The 13,109-nt window shown below is 43.8% G+C and overlaps 1 protein-coding gene across 4 annotated transcripts; it reads right to left on the bottom strand.

The window, feature by feature from the left end:
* Nucleotides 1-204: 204 nt before the first annotated feature.
* On the bottom strand, nt 205-4,749 carry HFE2 (hemochromatosis type 2 (juvenile)). 4 transcript variants are annotated; one of them, XM_023515503.1, is made up of 4 exons: nt 4,482-4,749; nt 2,991-3,177; nt 2,029-2,606; nt 205-1,559 (listed from the first exon to the last, which is right to left on the bottom strand). In XM_023515503.1, the coding sequence occupies exons 2-4, from the start codon at nt 3,085-3,087 to the stop codon at nt 936-938; spliced, it is 1,299 nt and encodes a 432-aa protein (XP_023371271.1). In that variant the 5' UTR covers nt 3,088-3,177; nt 4,482-4,749; the 3' UTR covers nt 205-935. The 4 variants fall into 4 exon arrangements, with proteins under 4 accessions (XP_023371271.1, XP_023371273.1, XP_012663087.1 ...); XM_023515505.1 differs by lacking the exon at nt 2,991-3,177 and having other exon boundaries at nt 4,482-4,642; XM_012807633.2 differs by lacking the exon at nt 4,482-4,749 and having other exon boundaries at nt 2,991-4,475.
* Between the last annotated feature and the right edge of the window lie 8,360 nt (nt 4,750-13,109).

The following is a 13,109-nucleotide window of genomic DNA, read 5'->3' as shown; positions in this document are numbered from 1 at the left end:
GCCTAAATTCACAATACTATAAAGTTTAGTGAATCATCACACAGTATGTTTCTTCACATGAATCACTTTTGTCTCTCCAGTAGCCTGTTATCTTCCTGAGGACAGAAACAATATCAGGTTTCTGAGCCCTCTTTCAGTGTCATAAACGTATTGTCTTTACTCCATTTGAAGCCTCCAGAAAGAGATTCAACATAGGCAACAGAATGGCGTGAAGAATTCAAACTTTAATGGTGGATTAGTTAAGGGTGGGGATGATGGCTTCTGTCCTATCTGTGCTGTTCTCCAAAAGCAGAGATTCCCTTCCCATATATCCAGATAATGCCCACTTAATTTCTGAACTTAGAAAACAGAATATACCTGACTGACATATTTTCATCATAAACTTTCCCCCTATTTTCTCCTCTTTTGAATTTCTTCTTTTTTAAACTTTATTTTTTTTACTTTTTTTGTTCTTGCATTTTGGCTGGGGCTGGGTTTGAACTCACCACCCTAGGTATATGGGGCTGACACCCTACTCACTGAGCCACAGGCACCACCCTCTCTTTTGAATTTCTTATGGGTAATGATCATGTATTCTTTTTTCAGTTCTTGCCTCTTAAAAAAACTCAACCCTTAATTTATTGATCATCAGGACCCCCCCCCCCCGCCTCTAAGCTTATAGAGGTGATCTCTGGAGTAGACAGTAGATTAGAGCAATTTGCTTACAATAAGCAGGATTGGAAAAATTGGTGGAGAGCACCTATGAAAGTCTAGAATGCAAAAACCTTATCTAGAATCTTTATTCTGTAACTTCAGCCTCATATGACTATGTATAAACGTCATTGTTTCATATGTCTCCTGGTCTTTACTATTTTCTTTAGTGATTCTTTATGTTCTTCTATACTATTCTCAATGTCCAAATCATTTCCAAATCAGTACTGGGATTGCTGACCTCCTTACTGAATACAAAGCCACAGAACAAAGAGCCCAGAAAGGAGTGGCGCTAGGACGGTTGCTGAGGAGAGAAGAACCCCAGCATCGGAGGGAAAGAGATGCAGCTTCTCTAAGTCTGGCAGGAAGGCTCGGGCATCCTCCAGAGCTGCTTGAGCTGCCACAGTAAAGTTGGGGTCACCAGAAATTAAAACGTCAAAGACACAGGAATGGAAGTAAGCATCTTCCACGGGAAGCCCTTCCTTGCACAGCTTTCTGGCTGTATCAATGGTTACAGCTCCCTGACGATTGCGCTCTGATTGAGAGAGTTGTTGACTTGGAGGGCATCCCCCAACACAGAGCTGCAGGTCCTGTTCAGCGGAGAAGGCCCTGGCCACATCCTCTGCTACCTTAATAGAGAAGGAGAGCTGCCCAGCTGCCTGCCGAATGATTATAGTTGTGCCAATATAGGCAGCTCGGATCTCCACGTGACTCCCAGGGTTAGCAGTTTGAATGGACAAACTGGAGCCCCCAGGTCGGTCACCTCCATTGATAGAACCATCTTCAAAGGCTGCAGGAAGATTGTCCACTTCAGCCTGGTATACCTTCTGATCAATGCATTCCTGCATATTCTTAAATATGATGGTGAGCTGTGTGGGCAAGAGGGAGAATAGTTCATTTGGGGCTCAGTGCATCCTCCCGGCAATCAGACCTAAGTATAGTCAGGGATGTGATCCAAGCAGAGATGCAAGGCTTCTCATGGCCCTCAATCCTTCATCCCTGCTTCTCCTTAGGTTTCAATATCGACTCCTCCCTACTTAACCCCTCTCTCTACTCAATCTTAGCAACTCCCAAGAAGTTTCCCTTCTGAAAGGCCTCAAGTCTGCTCTCACTTTCTCTTCAGTGTTTCCCTGTGTTTGAGTGAAATTCCCATTAAGGGAAGTGATTTAGAGCAGCACGTGTTTGGTAGGAGGAGGCGATTCAAGAAAGGGGAGTGGTCGAGGAAAAAAGGGATTGAGGAGCACGTCTGTGGAATAGCCGGGAGGAGGAGGAAGGGTACTGAGGGGTAACTACGAGAGAAGATCACGAATGGGTCAGGAGGAAAATTGAGTCCCTGACCTTTCGGGTGGTGGTAGCGTTGGCCCCCGATGCCACGGGCGAGCTGGTGGCCTGGACAAAGAGGAAGTCGTTATCCAACAGGGGCCAAGCTCCTTGAACACGGCACGTGTGAAAGTGGTGGTGGAAGCTGCGCACATGAGGGTCGCCAAAGGAGGCGCAATGCAAGAAGCCCGAGGGACGACCATGTAGCCGGGAAAACCGGCTTTCGTAGTCACAGGGGTCGGGAGCTGGGAGGCCCGGGCCGGCACCTGAGAGAGCGGGGCCCCGGGGCGGGGGAGGCGCCGTGGGGCCCTGGCGTGAACAGTTATGCTGGATCATCAGGTCTTCGATGCCGTGCACCGCCGAGTGGAAGGCCAGGTCCCCGCGGCAGGTGCGGGCGGTGCGCCGAGTGCAGAGCGCGTAGGAGCGGAGGGCTCGACAGAGGCCACCGGAGCCCACCCCTCCACCTCGGCCGCCACCGCCTCTTCCTTCTTCTCCTTCCTCTTCTCGAAGAGCTCCCGATGAACCCCCACCTCTAAGGCTCAGAGTGGACGAAACATACTCTGCATTGCAGCGGAGGATCTTGCATTGAGAATGAGCTGAGGACGGAAGGGAGATGATTGTGAGATAGTTCCCAGACCTCTGCTGTACAGGACTATGCTCCTAACTCTTCCAAATCTCGTCAAGGGATTTCAGAAGTTCCTAAAACTGAACTAAGGGCCTTCCCCGGTCCCCAACCCCCAGCTCCCTAGTGCTCTGTTAACTGAGTCTTAACTAAAAATGAGTAACCCTGCTTCAGTTGTGCTCCCTATCAATCAAGGGATTCCCCAGGTTGAATGAAAATAATATACATCTATTTGAGAGTAAGGTGAGTGACAGGGACTCATCAGCACCTGTCTCTCCTCACACATGCTCACATTCCCAGCCCTAAATAGCAGCCTGCCCTCTGGATTTCCCCAAACCCTTCCCCGGCCCTTCCTTACCATGTCCACAGAGGAGCAGCAGGAGAATGAGAGTGCTTAGAGTTGGGGGACTGCCAAAGGGGGGCCGTGGACTAGAGGGCTGACCTGGATCCCCCATACCTACCCAGCCACGTCCCCCCAGGCGCGGGCTCTTCCCAGCTGATGACCCTCCTACCTAGTGAATTTTGACCGCTTGACCTGTAAGTGACTGAAGAAAGAAATTTGGCCAGGCATAGGGAGAGAGAAGAGTTGAAGACTGGTTAGGATGATGTGAAGAGAATCTGGGGAGATTAAGAAAAAAATGAGCAGACTAGAGTTTGGGGAGAAGGGGACTCCCCAAACTGTAAGTGTGCCTATTAAGCTTCTGTGCCCTTCTCCTGTGGACACTTTCAGGGCCCTTGTGCAATAACCCTAGATGGGGGTGGAGAGAAGATTGAGTGAACTCGGAGATGGGGGTGGGGGTGGGGGCAGAGTCCACTGTATTGCCCCATCCTGAGCTACCAAACAGCAGATATGCCAAAAAGGGAGGAAGCATGGGGATAGATCAAATACCAGTCATTAGTGGGACTGCCAATAGAATTAGGATCTGGAAACATATCAGTAACATACTGCTTATTTGTCCCTCCCAGTCCGTAAGGGACACCCTCCAGGAGTATTCATTTCTTCTCCTTCTTTGTGTCAGAAGAACACAAAGAGTAAAGAAGGAAGTCCTTTCCCATCTAGAATATCAGTATTCAAATCAAAAGAGAACCAATATCTTTTAACAGCTCTAGAGACCTTCAGTTAATAATCCCTCTGTCTCATTGGATAACAGGGAGCAAACCAAGCTTGCAAATCAATCCTCCTTTAGTTTGTTTTACTTCTTGTATGTTTCCAAATCTCAATGAAGAACCATTCTTTCCATTAATCTCCCCTTTGCAAATTTAGAAATTTTCAATCTTTTGCTGAGGGCAGGGGTTGGGAGGGACTAACTCCCTCCAGCAGAACTCCTCTCTCTTGGGATAAGGATATGATTGGGAGAAGAATCCTGGAGGAGGAAAAATAGAATGGAGGAACCAGAGGTTTTTTGAAATATAATTTGTAACAAGGGACAGTCCTCACCCTTGGAATTCCAATGTGAAGGGCATTGCTAAGTAGGGGCAAACTAGAAAGGTGTCAGTGACTAATTGTCTGAGGCCAAAATTTGGCACTGGTGAGAAAAATACAGAATAAAGAGTGTAGAAAACTCTTAAAATTTCATCAGGAATCTTGAAGTAATCGGATTAAAAAGGGAGCTGGGGTAAAGAGGGAGCTCAGACTACTGGAGGAGAGACAAAAGATTAACTTCAAATGTCTAGAGGCCGGAGGCCACAAAGAAATAAGACAAAAGGAGAAATGGAGATTGGGGGACCTCGATAGGGAGAGATCCCAACTTTTGGACCAGAGACCTCCAAGTAGGTATCTGTGATTTTATAAAAGTCTAACTGCAATCCAAAAGCTTGTTAAAGGAATTGCAATTTCATTTTGACTTACTGTTTCCAGAGGTCAGACATTACTCTGACAGTCAATTCTCCAGCCATGGTTGCCTATTCTGCCAGTCAGTTCCAAGCAAGGAGTCCCTTATCTCTTTCTCCATGTCCCCCTCAAGTCCTCAGACCGGCTGCAATCTCACTGAGGTCACAGAGCCAGAGAAGTTTTGGTATGGGGAGAAGGGGGAGCATATGGCTGGCCAGAGTACTGGACAGCTGAGTGGGGGAGGGAGGTGGCTACTGAGTTGACGGTTTTAAAAATAGCTAAGTCCAAAATTCCAGGAACGTTGGTGGGGGTAGGGTATGGAAGTGGAGGGAGTGGAAGGGTAGGAGGATTAGAAAGAATATGGAGCAATGGGCGCCAAGTAGGGGAAGGGAGACAAAAATATGACAGACAAGTCAGGTATCTAGTTCCAGCTAGTGTGACTCTGTAGTCACCGCCTACTCCAGGCAGCCCTCCAGCGTTCTTATTGAGCTCTTGGCCTTTCAAAATTATAGTGAGTGATTGGATACCTTACGTTTCCAACGCTCATCTTTGCTACATTGAATATTATGTTTAGTCTCTACAAATAGTATATTGGAAGTAGCTGACATTAAGTGAAATCCATAATGGAGGTAATTCACAGCCTCTTGCTCATCTGTGCAGACAGTATTTTAGAAGGACTAAAAAAGCCAGCTGTCCAGAGAAGAAATCTGAGCTCTGAGTTGTTTAGGATGACAATTCGTTCGGTCTTTCCAGCTCAGATCTTTGCAGCTGTCTATTTCCCCACCTCCTCCATTTTCATTACCTTAGTTTGTACTGCAATTCCTCCTCCTTCTCTGTCATCAATACACAGAAAATATGAACACCTGAGTTGCTGGGGGAAAGGCTAACGAAGGCAAAGAGGTGAAGAAAGAATGGAAATGGAAGTTTTTGAAGGCTACTAATTCATAAGGGAGGAGCAGTTGGAGAGATATATGGAGAGAAAAAGAGATTCAGAAAGATACTTTTGTGGAGTAATACAATCTTGTGACCTTAAGATATTGCAACCTGGCTCAGCACCTGTGGCTCAAGCGGCTAAGGCACCAGCCACATACGTGGCGGGTTCGAATCCCCAGCCCGGGCCCGCCAAACAACAATGATGGCTGCAACCAAAAAATGGCCGGGCGTTGTGGCGGGCGCCTGTGGTCCCAGCTACTTGGGAGGCTGAGGCAGGAGACTCGCTTGAGCCCAGGAGTTGGAGGTTGCTGTGAGCGTGATGCCATGGCACTCTTCCCAGGGGGATAGCTTGAGATTCCGTCTCAAAAAATATATATATATATTGCAACCAAGGAATTTAACCATATCATGTTTTTGCAGCCAAAAGAATATCTGACATGTCATCTTTTAGTACTTGCCAAATAAAATTAACACAAATACTTATTCCCAAATAGTATTGTTGCAGGAAGATGAGCCCCAATGGAGAGAAAGAGCACCAAAACACCATATTTAAGAGGAAAAAAGCTTTTATTTAGTGGGTGGAACTAATGGCATAGAAGACTTCAAAATGGCCACACTCCTCAACTGGCTTGATGGTTCCCTTTTTATCTCCAGTCAAAAAATTCCAACCCACAGGTACCTTTTTCATTGGTCAGTTTGAAGCAAGCAGGACAAGCTGTTCCAGTCTCTACAGAACTACAGGAGTTCCCAGAAGTGGCAATTTCCAGGTTCTAGGAAGTTAAGTCTACAAATTACTAAGAGCTGAGTCACCATGGAGAGGACTCTGCAGGTGTATCCTTGTGGTCTCCTTGAGAACACCTGTTCTCCTAGACCTCACCTTTCCCAGTATCCTCTCTCAGTATTACTAAGGCATCTGTACCTATTGGCGCTACTTTTAATTCAGAATCTAGAGACCCACACAATGCTCTTTTCATACATGTATATATGTGTGTGTGTGTGAACACTCTATACACACACACACATTTCTGACAACTTCAATATTTCTCTGATAAGGAGTTTTATTACAAAAATGTAAAATGCCGGCTCGGCGCCTGTGGCTCAAGCGGCTAAGGCGCCAGCCACATACACCTAAGGTGGCGGGTTCGAATCCCCAGCCCGGGCCCGCCAAACAACAATGACGGCTGCAACCAAAAAATGGCCAGGCTTTGTGGCGGGCGCCTGTGGTCCCAGCTACTTGGGAGGGAGAGGCAGGAGACCCGCTTGAGCCCAGGAGTTGGAGGTTGCTGTGAGCGTGATGCTATGGCACTCTACCAGGGGGATAGCTTAAGGCTCTGTCTCAAAAAAAAAAAAAAAATGTAAAATGCCTCCAACCAAACTATTCAAGTGACTTTAGAACACAATAATTTGGCTAATGACAAAGAGAAGTGACCAAAAAAATTATTTTTTTGAGATAGAGACTCATTCTGTTGCCCTCAGTAGAGTGCCATGGCATCATCGTGTTACCACAATTCCTTTCTGTAGTAGGTCCTTTGTCTCCAGGATTCTAAGAATGAACTGGCAAAGTGGGAAGTCTCCCACATATGTCCTTTGTCTAGGGGTATAGATCCCATTTTGGCCAGGACTTGGTAGGTGGAAAAACATCTTTTCAAAGTTAATGAGTGTATTAACAAATGAAAGAATGCAGTTCCTCTGCTGGGGCAAGGTTATTAGGTCTTTGCAGTTTTTGTCTCAAAGAAGGGATTAGGGTGTGTGCTCTCTACTCTAGGTGCAACCACCCAAAAGGTTTCAGGCTGCTTTCTTCATGACCTTGCTAGAAGCCTAGAGCCTGTAGCCTGGAAAGTGCAGCTTGTTTGTGCCTTGAGATGGGGGTCTGATTTCTGAGCTCACCTGGGCCTAGAGAATGGGGGCTGGAGGGTTTCCTGTCCACCCCTGACTGGGCAAATCCTGTAGCAATTATAGCTCATAACAACCTCAAACTCTTGCGGTCAAGCTAGTCTCTAACCTCAAGCAGTTCTCTTGCCTTAGCCTCCCCCATAACAGATTACAGGCACCCACCACAGTGCCTAGCTAATTTTTCCATTTTTTTAGTAGAGATGGGGGCAGGTCTTGCTCTTACTCAGGCTGGTCTCTAACTTCTGAGCACAAGTGATCCACCCTCCTCAGCTTCCCAGAGTGCTAGGATTACAGTAATGAGCCACTGTGCCCAACCCCCGCCCCAGCATTTTTTTTTTTTTTTTTTTTGAGACACAGTCTCACTATGTCACCCTGAGTACTGTGAATTCTGTGTACTGAGTATAGCTCACAGCCACTGTGCCAACCTCAAACTCTTGGGCTTAAGCTATTCCCTTGCTTCAGCTTCCAAGTAGCTGGGACTACAGGAGCCTGGTACAATGCCTGGCTGCTTTTTTGTTGTAGTTGTCATTGTTTTTTAGCAGGTCTGGTCTGGGTTTGAACCCGCCAGCCCCCGGTATATGTGGCCGGCATCCTAACCACTGAGCTACAGATGCCGAGCCTCCCTCCCCCTAATATTTTAAAATAGCCATATTATTGATTGTAGAGTTGGTATTATTATTCTGAACTATGTTAGGTGTATTGTATATCATGGGATTTAAAATATGAGTAATAATGTTGGTGTCTTTGAAAAGCAGGCTTTTTAGTGTGGAATAAAGAGATACAGATTTATGACTGATGAAAATAAGAAAAAAATCTGTAATTCTGAATTTAAACTGAAAGAATAACTGTGAACTCATGGTATATTTTATCCTAAAAAACTTCCCTAGCTTTATTCTGAAAAGACCTAGAAACAATGATCCATTACAACGTATACCTCTAGTGTCCAAATTGTGCTACCAAAATACCAATCCCCACTAAAAGGAAACAAGACTCTTTGGAGAAATAGCTAATTTCAAATTTAGGGCAAGAATTGCTCCAATGAAGGATAAACAAAGAAGACTATTAGGATTGTAACATAACTCAGGAGCCAAATAAAATAATTCCCACTGGCCAAAGATGTGACAATTGAGCATCAAAATGCAATGGATTGACGCACATCAAATATGTTTACATTAATCAATTCATAATGATACTTAAAAATATTAAGTTGTGCAGTGGCATTTATAACTAATCAATCACAGACAGTTACAAATTCATTTGTTCCTTCTCCACTCTCACTGCATCGCTTGTCACTTGACTACCCTAAGAAACAAAAAAACAAACTAATTAATCATTTTTACAGAATGCTAGTAGATTAACTTCTGTAGAGAGCTGCTAGTAATTAAAAAAAATCAAATATTTATCTTGGTGTTCTTATGGGAACTGTATCTTAAAGTGAGGGGAAATTTCTGTTTGTAGAAGTATTCCAGTAAATAAATGAAAAAGGAATAACATAATTTGAATATCAACACTTTATAACTCCTAATAACTTAATATACCTAGGCAGTTATAAACAATGGCTGTTATTTTGGTGCCCTGGGTAGAGTTCGATAGGGTCATAGCTCACAGCAACCTCAAACTCTTGGGCTCAAACTATCCTCTTGCCTCAGATGCCATAGTAGCTGAGACTACAGGTGCCAGCCACAATGCCTCGCTGTTTTTAGAGATGGGATTTTGTTCTTACTCAGGCTGGTCTGGAACTCGTGAGCTCAAGCCATCCACCCGCCTCTGCCTTACAGAGTGAAGGATTACAGGTGTCAGCCACTATGTCTAGTCTCATTCTCCATTTTATAATTTTGTCATTTTACGATATTAGGCTGGGTACAGTGACTCACTCCTGTAATCTCAGCACTTTGGGAGGCAGTGAGGAGATTGTTTTTCTCAAATTAGCCAGGCATGGTAGCTTATTCTGGTAGTCCCAGCTACTCACAGGCTGAGGCAGGAGGATCACTTGAGCCCAAGAGTTTAGGGCTGCAGTTGGCTATGATCTCTCCACTTCACTCCAGCCTGGGTGACAAAAGGAGACCTTTTCTCAAAAACAACATGCACACACACAAAACAAGGAAAGAAAGAAAGAAAGATGTTGGCGAGAGAGAACATTCACGTACAGTGATTACAGCACCAGCTACATACACCGACAGTGGCGGGTTCAAACCTGACCCTGGCCAGCTAAACAACAACAACTACTGTGACGACAACAACAACAAAAATAGCTGGGCATTGTGGCGGGTGCCTGTAGTCCCACCTACTTGGGAGGCTGAGGCAAGAGAATCCCTTAAGCCCAAGAGTTGGAGGTTGCTGTAAGCTGTGACACTACGGCACTCTACCAAGGGCAACAGAGTGAGACTCTGTCTTAAAAAAAAAAAAAAAAAAATTGAGAATGTTCTATAAGTGGAATTATGTGGCATATGACCTTTTGGGATTGGCTTTATTTTACTTATGATTTTCTGGAGATTCATTCAGATTATTAGGTATATCAGTAATTTTTCCTTTTTAGTATTGAGTAGTATTCTATCCTATAGATGTACCACAATTTGCTTAACTATTCACCTGTTGAAAGACATTTGCCTTGTTTTCAGTTTTGGGCTAGGTTATTATTAATAAATATGCTGTAAATGTTTGTGTACATGTGTGCATGTACATTGTTATTTCTCTGGGATAAATGACCATTAGTGCAAATGCTGGGTCATATGGCAATTATATATTTACTTTTAAAAATAACAGCCAAACTGTTTTCCAGAGTGGCTGTGCCATTTTACATTCTTACAAGCTATGTATTAGTGATCTGGTTTCTCTGTATTCTCATTAGCATTTGATGGTGTCACTATTTTTTATTTAGGCATTCTGATAGATGTGTCGTAGTATTTCCCTAACGGCTAATGATGTTGAACATCTTTTCTTTTTTTCTTAGAGATGGGGGTCTGGCTCTAGCTCAGGCTGGTCTTTTTTTTTTTTTTTTTTTGGCCAGGGTTGGGATTGAATCCGCCACCTCTGGTATATGGAGCCAGCCCCCTACTCCTTGGAGTCACAGGCACTGCCCTCAGGCTGGTCTTAAACTTGTGAGCTCAGGAGATCCATGAACATCTTTTCATGTGTTTATTTGCCATCTGTATATCCTTTTTGGTGAAATGTCCCATTATTATTTTTGTTTTGTTTTGTTTGTTTACCATTTTCTCATTGGATTTTTGTCTCATTTTGTTTTGATTTTTAAGACAGAGTCTCACTCTGTTTTTTAAGACAGAGTCTCACTCTGTTGCCCAGGCATAAGTGCCATGGTGTCAGCCTAGCTCACAGAAACCTCAGTGATCTTCCTGCCTTAGCCTCCCAAACAGCTGGGACTACAAGCTTGATAAGTTTTTTATACATTTTAGATAATAGTCCTTTTTGAATATATAGTTTGCAGATATTTTTCTTCCAATCAATCAGCTTGTTTTTTTTATCCTTATAACAGGGTCATTTGCAGAGCAAATATGTTTAATTTTAGTGAAGTCTATTTTATGATTTATCAGTTTTTCCATATGTAGATTGTACTTTGGGTGTCAAGTCTTTGTATGTTTTTTTTTTTTTTCTTTTTGAGACAGAGTCTCACTATGTCACTGTGGGTAGAATGCCATGGGGCATCACAGCTCACAGCAACCTCAAACTCTTGGGCTCAAGGGATCCCCTTGCCTCAGCCTCCCAAGTATCTGGGACTATAGGCGCCCCACAATGTCCAGCTATTTTTAGAGATGGGGTCTTGGTCTGGCTCAGGCTGGTTTCCAACTTGTGAGCTCAGGGAATCCACCCGCCTCAGCCTATCACAGTGCTAGGATTATAGGCATGAGCAACTGAGCCCACCCTTGAACCATTTTTGTAATGATACTTTAAAATTGTTGTCAGATAATTTCTAACATCTCTGTCATCTAGATGTCTGGTTTCTTAAAGTTTGAAATCTTTCTCATTGTTGATATGATGAATGCCTTTGGACATTTTTGGCATTATGTTTTAAGACTCTGAATGGTTTTTTTGGTTGTTGTTTTTGTTTTTGTTTTTTTAGACAGAGTCTCATGTCGCTCTGGGTAGAGTGCTGTGGTGTCCCAGCTCACAGCAGCCTCCAACTCTTGGGCTTAAGCGATTCTCTTGCCTCAGCCTCCCAAGTAGCTGGGACTACAGGCGCCCACTACAACACCCAGCTATTTTTTGTTGCAGTTGTTATTGTTGCTTAGCTGGCTCAGGCCAGGCTTAAACCTGCCACCTTCGGTGTATTTGGCTGGCACTATAACCAGTGTGCTAAGGGTGCCACGCCAAGACTCTGAATCTTGTCTCAATTTTTTGTTTTAGTTGGCTTTTTCTGATATTGCTCAGGCAGAGGGAGGGAAGGAGAGTGAGAGAGAGAAGTGTGTGTGGGTGTGAAGTGCCTTGTTATAACCAGCTAGGTGTAGTAGGCCAGGTTTTTCACTTGGCCTCCACTGACAGGTGAGGGAAGGAGCTTCTCATTACTCCTGGGTAGAGGTAGGAGTTGCAGTTCTCTACTAGTTCTACATTGATACCAATCTAGCCAGGAGAAGTATGAGTGCCTCCTTACTGACACTAGGGGATGAGGGTAGCCTTATTACCAGTGAGTTTTGGTGAAAGCTCTGACTCTATTATAAAGTTTCCTCTGATACCACCCCAGCAGGAAAGGTGAGGGATGTCCCCTAACAGGCCTACTGAGAGTAGACACCCCATCTAGTCTCTTCTGGAATTGGTAAGAATGAGCCACAGTTTGTTTCTGCTGGAATACAGCCATTACAGTTTTCTGTTCTGTTAGGCTTCCTCATTTTTCAGCTAGAGGCTTTTGATAGGAATCTTTGGCTGCTCCTTTTGGCATTTTTAGATTGCTGGCTTCTTCAGCTCTAAGTCTGAGTTAGATGAGGCAAAAACAAAGTCCAGGTGAATTAGCATCAGGTCATTATGCCTCTAGCTAGTCTACCTCCTTTTTCTCTCTTCACCTTTCAGAGTCATCTTTTGTTTGTTTTATCTGTAATATCTAGGGGTTTTGGTTGTATTAGGAGAAGGAATAGGAAAAAGTACATCTACTCAATCTTCCTTGATGCATTTTCTTTTATTCACTTGTTTATTTGGTTTTCCACTAGATTTTGAGCTGTTTAATTGTATTTTTTGTATCTTCAATACCTAGGCTGGCATATGACCTGTAAGTATTTTTAAAAAGGAAAACAGAAAATAGAATTGGGAGTAAAGTGAAGAGTCACATTCCTTCTTCATCCACCCTTAGGTGTGCAGTGCCAGGAAGAGGAAGCTTAATACTGTACAACACATACTCTCTTTCCTCATTCCTCTTGTGTTACAAAGAATTACTGGGCACCAACTCCATATATCCAGGCAGTGCGTTCAAACCCGGCCCCTGCCAAAAACTGCAAAAAAAAAAAAAAAAAAAAAATCACCTGCAGGTGGCAGAATAACTGATGAAAATTAATTGCTATAGAATTGTTGAACAAAATAGAAAGAGGCTGATTTCCTCTGTGACCTAGAGAAAGAAATTGTTACCATGTACCATCCTCAATACTATCCCTATATGTTGTTCTGAAGGTTAGATAGTTTTTTGTTTCAGCCTTGAGGCACAGTGCCTACCTGTCCAGTGCAAACAGCTGAAGTAAAAGAAAGTGGTTTCTGTTAGGTTCCTTCATGACGTGACCACAAGATTCTTGTTTTTGTGAAAATAAATGTCTTCCTAATTTTTGGCATTTAAACCCATAGGAAGGTGGAATTTGATTAAGTGGAAGATTAATGCTTTTTTTTTTT

The sequence above is a fragment of the Otolemur garnettii genome, unplaced genomic scaffold, assembly GCF_000181295.1.
Source record: "Otolemur garnettii isolate 467f Iridium unplaced genomic scaffold, OtoGar3 scaffold00073, whole genome shotgun sequence".
Classification (NCBI taxonomy): domain Eukaryota; kingdom Metazoa; phylum Chordata; class Mammalia; order Primates; family Galagidae; genus Otolemur; species Otolemur garnettii.
This window is presented reverse-complemented; position numbering and strand designations above follow the sequence as displayed.